Source organism: Ascaphus truei, chromosome 1 (assembly GCF_040206685.1).
Source record: "Ascaphus truei isolate aAscTru1 chromosome 1, aAscTru1.hap1, whole genome shotgun sequence".
In the NCBI taxonomy this organism is placed as follows: Eukaryota; Metazoa; Chordata; class Amphibia; order Anura; family Ascaphidae; genus Ascaphus; species Ascaphus truei.
Genome location: NC_134483.1, coordinates 77654635 through 77670715, shown reverse-complemented (window position 1 = coordinate 77670715; position 16081 = coordinate 77654635). Strand labels below are relative to the sequence as shown.

The 16081-nt window shown below is 39.7% G+C and overlaps 1 protein-coding gene across 3 annotated transcripts in view; it reads right to left on the bottom strand.

Moving 5' to 3' along the window:
• Window positions 1–16081, bottom strand: part of IPO11 (importin 11) — a 500359-nt gene that overhangs the window by 126709 nt on the left and 357569 nt on the right. The window contains exon 28 of one of the 3 annotated variants that reach the window (XM_075589858.1): window positions 5362–5628. The exons of the other annotated variants lie outside the window; for them this stretch is intronic. Within the exon in view, the coding sequence (XP_075445973.1) occupies window positions 5499–5628 (130 nt within the window). The 3' untranslated portion in view covers window positions 5362–5498. Of the gene's footprint in view, window positions 1–5361; window positions 5629–16081 lie in introns of those variants that run through there. 3 annotated transcript variants of the gene reach the window in all.

Genomic DNA, 16081 nt, shown 5'->3' with positions numbered 1-16081 from the left:
GGACGAACCAGCTCCGTGATGTCACAGCCCCCCCCCTCCCTCAGCCTCAGCGCGCCTCCGCCCGGCTCCATTCACCCTGGACACAGCCTAAGGCTTGTAAAGGAAATTGAGTTCCTTTTCACCAAGCACTCCTAAAATGCTTCCCATCTCCAATAATGATTTTAGTTCTTTTAGAAAAGGGACAGTAGGATCCCCTCGAAGAGTGGTATAAGATGAATGGTCTCCCAACTGGCGAAGAGCTTCAAGCCTATACTGACTCCTGTCCTGGGATACTATTGCTCCTCCCTCGATAACAATGGTTTTATTCGATTTAAGAGTTTGGAATGCATTTTTTTCCTCTCTGGTGAGGTTTTCAAGTGGCTGATTAAGGGGGAGGTATGGAAAGTATAACCAAAGAACCTTTGGAGCCAGGGAATTTGTGTTGACGCTGCACAATACAAGTGAGTCCATTTTGATAGCGATATCATCATAGTGGATGGATTTAGGTATGAATTTAGTGATTTTATATGCTGCTGTTTTTGGACTTTTTATCTCAATTACCTCCACACTCACAGATTGGGAGGTTACCAAATTAGTATGCGACACCATCTACCTGTGTCCATTGCTCTATTTCATTCCAAGGTTCACCACATGGGAACATTGTTATTGAACATTTTTTGTGGGTCTATTCACTTCACACGCAAGATTCTGCCAGTTCATTTGAATAGAGCTGAACTGTTCTGCAGTGTGGGGAAGACAGCTTCACATTATACTAAATAGGGGCCTGTGTGCCAACAAGGCAAAAAAGGCTTTTCCTCACAATATTGAAGGCCATTAAGGAATATAGACACTGGGCAAAGCAAACTTCTGCATGTTTCTAAAATTCACGTGTCCACTTACCTTTATTAATACACCCATTAAGTGTAAAAAAAACTGAAAAATCTTAACAACATTTATTTAATGTTAAACATTTAGGCGTCGGCTTATAACCTACATTATATATATATATATATATATATATATATATATATATATATAATAAAAAACCCAGAGGCAGCAACCTAGAGTCTTTATTGAACTGTATGTATGTAGGTGTGCATATTTTTATTTATACAGCGCCAACAGTGATTGCAGCACAAACTGGGGGGTGGCGGCAAGAGAGCACGTTCGACCACCAGAGCAGCATTCAGGGGAGTTGCACGGCAGGAACAAAGCAGGGCAGCAGAGGATGGCTGAGGGAGGAGTGCGCCCCAGCTGTCCATCACTGACCTCATGTGGTATCTTCCCCCGCATGGTGCAGTCAAAATGGCTCCGCGACGTCAAATGGCATTGTGTTACCGTGACAACGGGTCGTTACGTGAAATCACGGCACCATGCAGCGCCGTGTTGCCTCAAAGTGCCATGCCGTCCCATTTTCATGGCAACGCGACACCATTTGACGTCACACAGCCATTTTGACGGGACCATGCAGGGGGAGATGATTGAGCAGGTAAGACAGTTCAACATATAAATTAAAAACTTTATTTTGAAATTCTCCGGGTTATTATTCAGCAGGCGGCGGCATCCCTGCTTATAGCCTGCAGTAGCAGACAACCTATAAATGATACAGAAGCAGCAATTCAGAGCCTATACATGTGATAATCCTATGTTGAGATTGGAACATTTTCTTACATTGCCCAACATGCAAAATAAATTGAAGATGATTCTTTTAATACGAACAGTTCACTATGATTTCTGGAGCACTGCTTTTGCTTTTATAATGCACTTACTAATGGTGCACGATCTATAAAAAAAAATTTGGTTTTGTGTTTAGAAAAATACGGGAAATGGCGCACTCGTTCTACTTTACTTGTACATTTTCCTTAGAAATCATATGACATAAGACATGACTTAAAATTAGAGAGACAAGTAGCCATTTTAAACCCCCATCCCCACCCCCAAAATGAAAATAAAAACATACATCACTAGAGTTCTACAGTATAAAGAAGAAAGAATACTCAATGTATAATACATAAATAAATGACTGTTAAAAAGCCAACACACCAACATATTATAATTTGTAAAATTGTACCTTTAAGATAAATACGATACTATGAACCATAAAAGCATAGTAGATTCAGAGTGCCTATAATAATCATTTAATAAGTATTAGCAAACATACACTCAATGGACTTGACAATGAAAGTGCTGAGACTATTGCTCTGCAAGATATATCAAGATAACCAAAATTAAGTTTTAAGACAGGGGTTCTCAACTCCAGTCCTTAATCTTCGATGGAGCCACTGATTGAGTCACCTGTACTGAAGCAGGGATACCCTGAAAACCTGACCAGCTTTAGGACTGTAGTTTGTGGCTCTTTTTTTTTTTTTTTAATGAGTATTTGTGCACAAATTAAGGGAATCAAAACTACTGACACTTTCAAAGAATCAAGAGCATTTCCTATGTTTTTATAATTTTACTTTTACGATAAGTGTCAATCCCGCAACAGTGCCCCTTTTATACAGCTCTCATTTTATATAGAAATCAAAAACACTTCCCTGGACAGCAGTCGGTGATATCAAGTCTACACTGGAACGTGACACAAATGTATTTACTGGCTAAAGGAAACACACCGATCATATATTGTTAGTATGAAAATCGCAAGAACGTGCAAGATTGATAAAGCAGCTAGATATATGAAGCATTTATTAAGCATTTTGTGGTGACGTGAAAGATTATTTCCCCAAAGATATGTCAAGAGCTGGTATTTGTAATCATAATGTACATGTGAAAGTGTTCGGGAAAAACGTAGAACTGATTATTTAACTTCCCTTAGCAGATGACTTAGTATGAATGTCCCATTTAGATTGCAAGCTGCCATGATAAGGCACTTGTGAACATATTGTTTCTGTATCATGTTTCATTTTATAGTAATTGTATTTGTTTACCGAATCATGTTACTTGTACAATATTTTTTTCCCTTAAAGATGCACATTAGTGTATTAAGAGTTAGCATTATCCTGGCAAAGACACTGGAATTCATTCTAGCCGTTGCCAACAAATGAGTCAATGAAATCCACATTAAACGATGTTTGTTCTGCTCTTGTACAAAGTAGTTTTAATTAAAGGTAGGGTAACGTGGCTCTAAAGTAGCACTCCTTACAACGGCAGTCTGTTCTTAGACACTTGCAAAGGTTTAGAGATACAAACCAGCATTATTGTACAGTAGCTACAGTAAATGTCTAATATCCACTCAACCCAACAACTAATATATAGCTAATTTGTCACCTGATGCTGAGACTTAAGCAAGGACAGAACACAGTCACCTGAATAACTTTTTTCTGTATGCATCTTCTGACCCATGGTACTGGGGGTGGTAGTATCTAATATGCGGTGCCCTGAGATAGTGACATCACCTCTACAACTTACCAAATGTTAGTTTAATAGCTAGAACAGCTGTCTCATGTGGCAGCCTGCCTTTGCAACAGTATTAGACACAAATAGATAACTACAGTACACACTCGCCCACAGGAAAAACAACAGAAACATCAATAAACTTCAATAAAAAGTGTCCTGTGTTTTTTTTTTCATCAATGACTGTATTTTTATTGAGTAAGTGGCAATTGAAGACAGACTAACAATGCTCTAAAACTGCAGTACATATCTATTCACAATCTGAACCATTTTCAGATAGCACACACAAAATAGTATAATACACACCAAAATAAATGGAGTCCGAATCACTGTATATTTTTCCACTGATTATAAAAAATATACTTAGTCACAGAACTGAATGTTCAAACAAGATGACCTGGGTCCGGGTTTCTGGTGCGATATGTTTAAGTGGTTCTATTAGGTTAATTTCAGAACGTTGTAAATGGTTCTGAGGTGTAACTCGAATGGGATCAGTTATTTGGTATCTGCCAGATTGATAACAACTGTAATACTCCAAAACACTTTCTCCTCGATTTTCAGATGTAAGTTTCCGCTTCAACTGAATAACTTTCAAAAAAAGAAAAATAATTGCAGCACAAGATAATATAAAAAAAGAGAGTAAAATGTGAAAAGACTGATTCAGACTTTCAAACTGCTGCTGACATATTACATAAGGCTTACGAGACATAGAAGATGCATCTGGTGGTAACACATTGTCTGCTACTTTGGTCAGATTCACTGGTGCAAGTTGTGGTGGTATTTGTACATGTAAAAGTGGAAGCTCTGTTGATTTGTGTGACAGATCACTACTTGTCGATTCACGAAATGCTGATTTGGTTGATGTCAAAATGTTATCTCCACTATCTGAATTTGCATCAGAAAAAGGTTTGTATGTAACATTTGTCATATGGTTATACCAGACTATAGTTCTAGTAGTTGCCAAATTCTCATATTTGCTACTTTTGGATAATGCACTTATGGTCAAACAGTTCTCAAATTCAGTCCAGTTAACATTTTTCAATGGCCTGCCACGCAGCTGTGGTGGATTCTGACAATGAAGACTAAAAGTAAATGAAGAAGATAATAGAAAGTTACGAATCCCTAGAAACTGGCATCCACAATCCCATGGATTGTAATTTGCTTGAAAATGAGTTAATGACACCAAGGGCTGGAGCACTTTAGGCTGTAGGAATGTAAGGTTGTTAAATGCCAGATTAAGAACCTTTAGAGAAGCCCCCATGTCTTTGAATGTATTGTCAGATATGGTGACTATGTCATTTCTATCCAAATGCAGGTACAATAAGTGATTCAGGAATGTAAACATTTTGTAATCAAGACTCTTCAATTCATTCTTGCTTAAAATTAACTGTTCAAGATTATTTAATCCATAGAAAGAATGTGCATTAATTATTTGTATGTTTGCATTGTTCAAGAACAAGTATTGCAGAGAATCTAATCCTCTAAAGGCAAAATTATGTATTGATCTAAGAGGATTATTTGACAGCAAAAGCCTTTTGAGATTTTTGAGTAGTCCCAGAGCATGTGATGGTACTTGCATCAAATCGTTACCTTCAAGGTACAGATGTTCAAGGTTTTCAAGATAACGTAATGCTGAATCTGATATCCTTGAAATGTTGTTGTTTGCTAAATTTAGTGTATGAAGACTAATCATCCCAAAGAATGTATCACTGGCAAGAACACGGAGACGGTTTCTCTGCAGACTTAAGTATCGCACAGCTCCAAGATGACCAAACAAGCCTTGTGGAAGGAAAGCTATTTGGTTATGCTGCAGATGTAAATAATGAAGATCTGAAAGTCCTTCAAATATGCCTGGATCCAAACGCTTGATGTAGTTATCATTTAGATACAAATAATACAATTTATTCAGTGAAGCAAAGGCTCTGGGATGTACATAACAAACACTGGAATTACTCAGAAACAGCACAGCAAGTTTCTGAAGGTCTCTGAATTCATTAGGATTTATGTGTGTGATATTATTACCACTCAAATATATAAAAGTTATATTCCTAGGAAAGTTCCTCGGGATACTGGTTAGACCCAAGCCACGGCAATTTGCTTGTCTTCCTGTGCAGACGTGGCAACCACTACAGTAGCAAAGAATCTGTTTTTGCAGGAGTAACAGAAGAACACAGCCATGTAGAGTGACTTGTAGGGAGGCAAAAGAACTTTGAGATCCATGCACGTTCCTGGCTTTGCTTTTCATAATTGTTCTGGCTAGCAAAAAGCAAAATATAAAGTCAAGCAAAAAATACTTACATTTTACAGGTGAAAGTACATAGTTTACTCAAAAGCAGCATTTCATGCTCTGACGCTCCTGCAAATTATTGCACTGCAAGACTAAGCAATGCTATTTCCTGTCTTCTTTCTTTCTCTTTCCAAATGCCCAATTACATTGATAAGTGATCTAACTCCCTTCAATCTGCTCTGCTTGATAACATTTTTTTTTTTGCTTCTTTCTGTGTGAACTGGGCCCATGGATTCTGTAGATAATGTCCCCTAACTATTGCCTACTTTAGGAGTTCCTGGGATGGATAAAAAAAAATAAAGGTTGCCCGGTTGTTTACTTTATCTGATTGATTCAACAATAAAGCAAACATTTATCGATTAACTGTCCAGCAGAAAATGTCCGCCAGCCATGGTTTTTTTTTTTTATTATAGATAGCTCCATGTTTTACAAAATTGCATTTTTCTGCAAGTGTCCACCACTTTCCACCCCAAAATCCCTGTAACTTTTCTGACACGTTTGTGATACAGAAAACACTGACTGGGAACTATAGGTTTTTGCCAACTGGCTGAAGTGTTATTAAATAAAAAGGGTATGATTTCAGGAGACATCTAAATCTTTAACTAATGAGCCTTCTGAACCACATTTACAAAAAGTCACAAGTTTATGATATACTGTAAGAACAGAAAGAGATTGTTTTAATATAAATAAAATAAAGTAGTACAGTATGTAAAGAAGAATGAGTGGTACTCTCTGCCACCTAAGATATTTCAATCACTGGATTCCCACACATTTTAGGAGGCAAGGTTTGGGATTACATTTATTTATTTATTTTAAATGTGTTAGAGGCGGAAATTTTTAAAATAAAAATGCTGTGTCCATCGAATTTTTACTGCAGGAATGTACCGTTCTCCTACATGGTTGTTGGGACAGCAGGACACACATGTTGTATCATGTCTGTCTTATAGGAGTGGAAGTGTTGATACCGAAAATAAGTACACAGTACAGCATGTATGGGAGGGTTAAATTCTCCTTGAAATTTTTTTTTTTTTTTTTTTCCCCACTTTGAAATATTATAATCCCCACCAGCTACTTAGTATACAAAAACTGGCTTTGTTAAACACATTTAAGATACTTCTCAACAGCAATTCATTACATTAAAAAATGTAATGTTCCAGCTATAGAGAATTCAATAAAATCTATATGGGCATGTTCACATGCATTTCTTACCTCCTAAAACAAGGTATATCATATGTATATAGGGGGTATAAGCTTCACATTTCCTTTCAATAAGTTACTTCTAAGTAAGGCTGGATTACAGTAATAATAAAATAATGTATCTTACCCCAAGACAGAAGTTCATTTTAAAAATCTTCTTGCTGTTATTTACAATGACTTGTGAGTATGTATAAATCTGACAGGATATAAGTACATTGAAGACTGAAAGTGGAAGAACTCATATGAGTTTTTTAGATTGCACTAGTTAAGCAGGAAATCCTTTGCTTCCCACTGGTTCCCTGAGACCAACAGGATAAGAAAGGTTACTATGGATACAGGAAATGGTCAGGCAGGAAATTATTTCATCCTTGCAAGTGAACTATTGTTGCAAAGAAAATCACTGCAACTTGTATCTTATCATTAAAGTTCCAGTTTTCGTTTGGTAGATACGATATTCCACCAATTATATATTTTTTAAATACTGCAGACAAATATACAAAACTATTTATTGTGAGACTTTTAAGCTAATTAAATATAATGAAACACTATCATTACAGTAGGTAAAGATGCTGATTTTTGTCAAATCAGATACAAAAGGACTGTGCTCAAATGTATGCTGCTAGTGATTTTTACCTACTGCATGAATACATTATCATGATATATTATCCTAATTTATGAAGTAACAGAATTGCATCCTTAAACTAATAATATTGTAACCCCCTATGGTATTACCATGGCCTTAAAGGGTTAATAAAGGTACCCACATACAGTATAGACTGATGTTTTTCATATTTCATGGAGCTGCGCGTGAGAAAGCAGATCTTAAGCCCTGCGCCTGGAGACAGGGACGTCACAGGACATCTACAGTATATAGGAAGGAGAAGTTTCTAGACAGGAGGTTCCTGGAGGAACGAGCATGGAGGAGCATCAGTGTATATAGTTTACAGTTATGTTCCTCAGGATATAAGAAGGACCTGCCCTGTTTATTATGTTCTAGTTAGTGACAGTGCCCCTTCAAGTAGGGCCCCGAGATATGGCCAAGGTGAACCCAGTGATTTACAGAAGAGGAGGCATGCAGAGGTCTCCAGGATGGGGAGCCCAGGGTGCAGCAGGACCCGCTCTACAGGCAGGTCCACACAGGCCTCAGTACTGGTTTGTCTAGAAGTGTCAGTTCAGACACCTGTCTGGGATGTAGATCCACTACGCATATTGAGTTGGCCAGGGCCTAAGAAGTGGGGGAGAGGGGGAGAGAGAGAGGGAGGGAGGGAGAAACAGATGTTATGCAGAATGGGGACGAGTCAGTTACTCCAAATACCCCCTCCCCAGGGGGTTAAGTGAGGTCACCTGGGGATGCAACATATAGGAGTACAAACAACTGAAAGGAACCAGTATCATCTGTAAATATATGTACTGTGATACTGAGAAGATCCTTAGTAGAAGAGGGGCAAATAAAGACTACATCATAGCCCAGCCGCATGAACCTGATAAGGTAATGCCCTCTGAGTAACCAATAAAGCGACACTGATGTAAATGCCCTGCCGGGCAGGGAGGGTGACAATAACTATGTTCTATATAAGTGACCTAAACCACCATTATTTTAAAAGAACACGCAAACACTGATCTAATGTACATACATATACACAAAGAAACAGAGAGGTTTTTCACACCACTACAGTCACTCTGAAAATTAAAAACAAACTAGTAATAACACACTACAACATGGGAACCATCTGGTGGGATACACTGTATATCAAGCTTGATTTTGATGTTTTTAAAAACAATTCTATTTGATTAATGGAATTAGTTATGGGTTGACCTATATAGAGGTTATATTTCCTTGTGACCCAAGTAACCATGTGTGAGGTAAACGAGAAAAGAAACAATGTATTTAATTATCACCCATCATGCCATTTACAGTATATGTATGTACGTATGTATGTATGTATGTATGTATACACAGAATCCAAACTTACTTTTCTTCTTGAGAAGGTATTGATCAACTTCCTTTTATAAACATGCATATACAGTAAATATTTAATCAATATTTACATATAGATAGTAAGTACATACCCACACGATCCAAAACAGCTGAGGCTCACGCAATTGAGGCCTGAAACATATGCGCAGTAAGCAAAGAAGCCTCAATGCACATCCAACATGACAAATTCCTTTGTTCATTTATATATGGGGTTTTTTTTTTGGGGGGGGGGGGGTCCTACCAATATGGGTGATTTAGATAATTTAGTATGGCCAAAACATTTCAAACCTGCAAACACATCATGGTAACCCTCCCAGGTTCCTACACTACCAATTTTATACTGTGTTCTTTGTATTTCCTGCACTGCAGAGAGAGAAGAAGTATAACAATAATATAGCCAACAGTATGGGATGCGTGACATGTATGCGGTGCCAAATGGGTTAACATGTATAAGCACTGTACGTGTGAGCTACAGTGCAGTTAAAACTGGTTAAGAAACAGAAGTGCCCTAAGAAATTTAGTGAAAAAAAAGTGCAAGAACAAAAATATATATGCTTATTGCTACAGCAAAGGTCATCCCAGGTGGTGGTAAGGTCACTTTCCCATTATCACTCCAATTGACACAAATACTGTAAGTAAAAACATATATAATACTGTGGGTCTAGGTTTTGAGCTTGCAGGATTTTATGTATGTCTAACAGAAACACACACACACACACACACACACACTTTTTATTATAAGGAACATTTACAGTACAAGAAGACAAATCAACTATTAGATTACATTAAGAAACATATGAAAAGAAACAAGCAAGATAAAGAATCAGCAAGTAAGTGCATCAGGAAGAAACTAAGGGCCTCATGCAGAGAGCATAGAATTTTAAAATTGGCGAATTTCATAAAAAGTAGCTTTTTTGGAGAGTTTTATTCTCCATATGCAGAAAAGTGCGAATTCTGCTATGTTTAACATGGATGCGTGTGGCGAGTTTAAATTGGCGAGATGCGCGCTTCAGAAACGTGTAAAAACAAATTTGCGCCTTTTTTTTCCCCTTTACTATAGGCGGCGAGCGCCATCTTGCCATCTTTTCCTGGCGCGGCAAAAATGCGAGAATCGCGCCATTTTCTTGGCGCGAACAGCCGCTACATGCCGTTCGCACCTCTCTGCATTCGGAGAGTTTTAAAAATGGCGAGATGGAGGTTCTCGCCAGCCGCGAGGCGAGTTTTAGCAATAGAAAAAACAAAATGGCGCGTTTTTCGTAACTCGCCATTTTCTGCCGGTTTCTGCGCGAAATTGTACAAAAAATGGCGAATTTCGAAATAACGATGCTCTCTGCATGAGGCCCAAAGTCACAAAAGTTTTTCAAGACATTGCATTCGGAATAGAAGGAATTAAAATCAATAGTGAATACTTTACTAACCCAGAAGACTGCAAGCAACAAATGGAAGAATTTGATCACGCAAGTAAGGTGGTGGAAACCCTATGAATCTCAGCGACACCAAAATGATGTTCAACAAAATACAGACGTAGCAGAGACTCGCTGCCTCCGGAGTCGCGTCTGAAAAAGCTTAAAGAGATAGTGCTGCCGTAACATCCCTGTTGGGGGTCCATGACTCTGGATCAGACCCCTGACAGCAATAATCCTCCAGCACTGACGCGTTTGCGGTCACGCAGCTTGCCCCAGTGCCGGAAATAACAAGTTATGCTACATCTTTAGGTCAACTCTACAAAGATCAATATAAATAAAACCGAACTAGAATAAGTTGAAAACTGTGTCTACCTTGGCCAGTAAGTATCAACGGAGGGGAATCTTTATAATGGAATCAATAAGAAAATGAAGGTGGGATTTAGTGTGCATTTGGAAGAGCAAAGTGATTGACCAGTGTATTCTGCCTGTGCTCACGTATGGATGCTAGGGGTCACACTCGACTCCTCTCTCACATTCTTTTATCACATTCAAAACGTTTCTAAAACCTGTCAATTTTTCCTCCGCAATATTAAGCCTCGGACATGGTGACATTCACAGCGCTGACGCTCATGCTCTCCTGCTCAAGCAGGAGCTTTTTTGTGTCCCTGCATGAGCGTCAGCGTGCGCGCTTATGAGCTGGGTGGGAGCCGTGGCTAGCGCGCCATGTCACGGCGCCGGTGTCATGGACTGCCATCGACTTTTGGCGGTCACGTGACCGGCCCTGCGCTTCCCTCAGCGGGAAAAATTAAACTGTGCTGTCGGCTGCAATTCCACACGCCTCTGCACGCCTGCGGAAGCGCCATCTAAAGCCGCGGTGATAGGGATGATGTTTCCCCTCAGCGCGGGTCAGCACAGTCTTTTTGACCATGGCCCTGGCCTTACAAAGATACGCCCTTTCCTCTGCTGCTCGACTGCTAAAACTTTGACTCAGGAACTCATTCTCTCCCGTCTTGATTACTGCTGTCCGATCTTCCTGCCTCCCACCTATCTCCCCTACAATCTATCCTTAACTCTGCTGCCAAAATTACTTTGCTCTTTCCTAAATCTGTCACAGCGTCACCCCTGCTGAAATCCCTCTCCTGGTTTCCTATCAAATCCCGTATCACACACTCAATTCTCCTCCTCACTTTTAAAGCTTTACACTCTTCTGCTCCTCCTTACATCTCAGCCCTAATTTCTCGCTATACACCATCCCGGCTCTTGCGTTCTGCTCAAGGATGTCTTCTCTCTACCCCTTTAGTATCCAAAGACCTCTCCCGCCTTAAACCCTTTTCACTTACTACCCCACACCTCTGGAATGCCCTTCTCCTCAATATCTGACTAGCACCCTCTCTATCCACCTTTAAAACCTACCTTAAAACACACCTGCTTAAGGGAGCATATGAGTAGCTCAAAGGCGGATAATTAACACCTCACACACCTTGGCCACTTGCAGACGCAAGAGGACATTGTCCTTGAAACGCAAAGGGCTGACATTGCTATGGTTGCTACTGTGTGCTGTGAACACTAAGCTACGGAGGATACGTGGGACTGTGGAACTTTCTTCACGCCGAGTTTGGAGGGTGAGCTGGTGGTTACCCGTAGTCCAACCCCCGATCGACGACACACGCGCTGACGTCACAAGTCACCTGACGCGGAAGTGGGAACACATCGCCGATCGAGAGAAGGAGAAGGGCTGAGACATACACAACCCCAACCAGCAAACGAGTAAAAGTGCTTCTGTTCCCGCGGTCATTCTAAGTACCGAAGTGCCTGTATTATCTACTCTTCTGTGAGTGTTTATAACCGTTTTTTAATTATCTATAAACAGACTTTACTACCCTATGGGCTTTGCGCTTTTTTCTCTTTTTTGTTTCCTCTCTACAGTTTCTATTGGTCCCGAGGTTGGTTCCAGTTATGAAGAAGCTGCATACCCATATTTCAACGAACATTGGACTCTATATTTGGGAACACGTGTTATGAAACTCACCAAAATATTAAGTACTGATTCCCTTTTTTCCATTAATTGTTTTGCATCTGTTTCACTGTGTAATCCTCTTTTATTTCTGAATGCATATGTATATATATCTTTTCTGTAAGTAGGAGCGCTGGTTGACACAGTCATTTACAGAGGGTGTAATACCCATGTATTTTTTCCTTTGTTAAACTTATCCACAAAACTGTCAAATCTACTGAGGCAGGTAATTGTGCCAGTATTTGTTTTGTATATGTACAGTGCTGCTTACACGGTCAGCGCTATACAATAAAAAAAAATTCTTATTATTGATTAAACTGGCACTGTGCCAGACATATCGCAAGAATCCTCCAGCACAGTTTGCTGTCACATAGCTTTCCCCAGTACCGGAAACAATCTTATGCTACATATGTTGGTCAACACTACAAAGAAGAAATGACAATTGTTGGACAAAGATGGTACTTGATTCGAAAGAATGTCAAGATACAAAGACAAAAAGTATGATGGGAAGAAATCAGAAAACTTGTTTTCCATGGAGCAGTGGTTACTACCAAATACCCATCATTAGTTTGCAACCGCAGTACCAGGAAGATCATTGGGGAGGCCCTCACCCAGGAGTGGATTGGCAAGGGCAAAAGATAATGATTTTATATGCATATAGATCATCAGCAGTAGCTGCAGCTGCAAGCCTCTTCGCCAACAAATGTTATGATTTTATCCTCCCATCATACTTTTGGGCATCGTCTTTTAATTACCCTTGGAATCCAGTTGAGTACCATCCTTATCCAACAATAGGAATTTATTTTTGCGTAATGTCCGGCCCACTGTCATTTTAATTTCTGAACCCTTGTGTAACACCCTTGATATGCTATATGCATGCTGCCCTCTGGCTGACTCTTCTCTGGTGTGTGCTGCTGGTAATGAGCCAATAACCGAGAGCACCAGAAGCACCAGGACTACAAGTCCCAGAAGCCTCTGCTGCTGAGATATGGACACAAGACATCAAAGCCAATCTTTGCAAAGAATCAGAGGTCTGGGGCACCCAGGAACTTTTAGTAAGAAAGAGAGGATGAGTTAAGAGAAGGGAGCAGGGGGAGAGGAGAACTACAGAGATGCTGGAGAGAACAGTCCCTATCTGAGAGGGAGCTGCCACGACTCATGGGGACTTTGGGCTGATGACCTTAGGACCAGGCTATGAGAAGCTGGGTGACAAGGTCATAGAGAGGCTCCCCGAGAGGAGCTGGAAGCGGATCAGTTGCCTACTAGACTAAGGAAGGTGTGCATAAATACAAAGGAGATCTTCACCACATACAAAGGGTACTGAAGTCTGTGAAAAGACAGGCCTGCTACAGTAACATACTGTAGTGCCAACGAGTATTCTAAAACAAATCTGGGGCAATCACCAACAAGACCCAGGTACATGCTGGGTACATACTGCAACATTTCTGCAGACAGACAGGATTAACAGCGGGGGTCCTTGGCAGTCCCATTCAAACTGAATGGAACTGCCAGGGACCCCTGCTGTGTTAATCCGATGGGCCATTAGTCTCTGCAGAAATGTCAATGAAATGTTGCAGTATGTACCCAGCATGTACCTGGATCTTGTTGGTGAGAGCCCGAGATTTTCCAAGGTAAGTTTAAGGCAAGTTTTAGAATACTCATCGGCGTACCTGTACACTTTCATAAGAGTTCCAACATTGTGCCAGCACTCACACTTGGGCCCCTTTTAGCCCAGGGTCAATGGGACTTGGGAAAGACACTGATACATAACCTTGCAGCGAATTATGTGATCTATATTGTGCCTGTATGTGGAATCATATATATTTAAATATATCTGTGTTTCATGGGGTTTTCTATAAATACGTTCTGGTTATTCAAGGCCTGGTGTCGTGTCCTGTTGTCTGGCCTTCAGGCCATGTGCTCAGCTAGTGGGATAACACTAGTCATAACGCCAACCATAGAACAGATGCAGCCACCAGTATTCGATGACTTGCCTGGGAAAATACTGTGGCTATCTCACAGTAAATGCTGCAACATTTCTGTGAGATTCTGCAGCCAGACTAATGGCCCATCGGATTAACACAGTGGGGTCCCTGCAGTCCCATTCAGTTTGAATGGGACCTTAAGGGACACCCAACTGTGTTAATCCGATGGCCCATTAGTCTGGCTGCAGAAATCTTACAGAAATGTTGCAGCATTTACTGGAAGATTGCTCCAGATTTTCCAAGGCTAGACATCGGATACTGGTGGTTGCATCTGTATATAGAAGTCAGTCTAAGGGAAATAACAAGGGGTTACACTTGTGATGTCAACGCCCTCATCAATATATACATATCCTACCCTCAAATCCTTATTTCACTGCCTCAAAGTCTCAAAGTGGTGGGAAGGTGGCAACGGGCGCTCAAGATGTAACAATATACCCCGCTAAAATGGGAAATGTACTTGCCAACATGCAAATGATCATTGTTTGCATGGCAAATAAGGTCTCAATCCCAAAATTTGGAACCTAACAAAAAGGCAATGCATCTCATTTTATGGAGGCCGGATTGACCATGGGCTTGATAGCTTGCAGGAAGAAGTCATTAAAGCAGAAGATACTCAGAATACTGAGATCGAACACCAGCTTCAAAAAGGAGCAACATGGAGGAGAGGCTTGCAACAGCAGTACCTGGAAGATAACTGGGGAGGCATTCACCTAGCAGTGGATCAACAAGGGTTCAATAGGAAATATACTGTATATATGGGTGCGTATGCACGAGAGAGACTTTCATCTTATAAATGTTTAAACCTGTCCTCTGGATATCAGTTGTGCTTTATGCTCATTTGCTTAAAAAAATAATGTTGGGGTGAAAACCATCAGCAATCAGGTTTGAACTACATTGTAAGTATATATACACTAGATTGATTCTCAGTACAATCAGAAAATAATAGTCCGAACTGCAGCCATCTGAGTAAATTAAAGCTCTTGTTGCAAATATTGTCTGGAGATTTATGTATAAATTATCTCAAAAGTCACATCAAGCAAGAGAGTACTCTATAACGAGAGCTCATCAAATTCTCTCACTTGTATGGCACAGCTTCTAGTTAAAGAAAGCTCATAGAAAAACATTATTACACTATGTATTGGCATGCAAAATGTTTTCTTAGTGCTTATTTTATGGCTCATTTTATAAAATGCTGCAGATATATGAATAGACGCATATACATTGCAGATTTTCAGGTGCCATATACTAATTCGAGGACTTCTGGTGGACCAAAACAGATAGATAACTGCTGAATTAGATATTGTGGTAGCTATGCTAAAGTGAATACATGGTGTGTGTGTGTGTGTGTGGCTTAAACAATTGTAACATCGCCCGAAGATCAGTGTATCCCGAAAGCTTGCACAAATAAAAGCATTTTGTTTTTATATATATATATATATATATATATATATATATATATAAACAAATATATATATATAACAGAAGCATTGTAGACAAGATTTCAATAGCTAAACTCCTCTATCAGGTCAGGGACACATATCTGTATCATTGCCCTAATGGAGAGAAGGTTAACCCAATAACTGACCCATTAAAAAGGTATCAAATAAAAAATAAGAATTGGGCAATTTTCTAAAATTATATGCATCTAAAATAAAAACAACTAGTTTTAATTTAATGTTTTCTGACATTTATCATGGTGCTCTGCGTGGCTTTTTGAGACAAATAATCGTGGTTTTGCTAAACTTTATTAAAGCCTTCCACTGTCTTCCATCTGTTGTTTTGTCCTGAAGCTACAGTACTAAATGATCACATCTACTCTGATTCAGAGTCAAGATCAAATTA